This window comes from Myotis brandtii, unplaced genomic scaffold, assembly GCF_000412655.1.
Source record: "Myotis brandtii unplaced genomic scaffold, ASM41265v1 scaffold786, whole genome shotgun sequence".
NCBI lineage: Eukaryota > Metazoa > Chordata > Mammalia > Chiroptera > Vespertilionidae > Myotis > Myotis brandtii.
Window position 1 is genome coordinate 289,994 of NW_005371157.1, and position 328 is coordinate 290,321.

The following is a 328-nucleotide window of genomic DNA, read 5'->3' on the forward strand; positions in this document are numbered from 1 at the left end:
GGACGAGCACCTCGCGGACACTCAGAGCAGAGGGTCGGCTGCCCTGGGCTCCCTGGAGGCCGCCCACCCTCACACGGGAACGTAGGCACTCAGTGCGGGCAGACGCACGGGCATGTCCACCCACGTGCAGGTACCCACGCACAGGCCAGTGCACGTGCACCCGCAGAATGCAGTGTACACGCAGATATGCACACAGGCGTGTCCGTGCACACACGGGTGCTTGTGTGAGCGCACACATAGCCATGCGCACAGACAGACGGAAGTGGCAGTCGCTGAGCTGCCGGCTCTCTCCGCAGACACCCTGCAGTACTACCTGGCCTGCTGGGCC

The 328-nt window shown here is 65.5% G+C and overlaps 1 protein-coding gene across 1 annotated transcript in view; it reads left to right on the plus strand.

Annotated features, from left to right (window-relative positions):
* TTYH3 (tweety family member 3) overlaps nt 1-328 on the plus strand; it is a gene marked incomplete at its 5' end in the record, with an annotated part of 14,041 nt that overhangs the window by 2,606 nt on the left and 11,107 nt on the right. Inside the window, one exon of the mRNA XM_014530980.1 lies at nt 297-325. Coding sequence (XP_014386466.1) covers nt 297-325 — 29 coding nt within the window. The remainder of the gene's footprint in view (nt 1-296; nt 326-328) is intronic.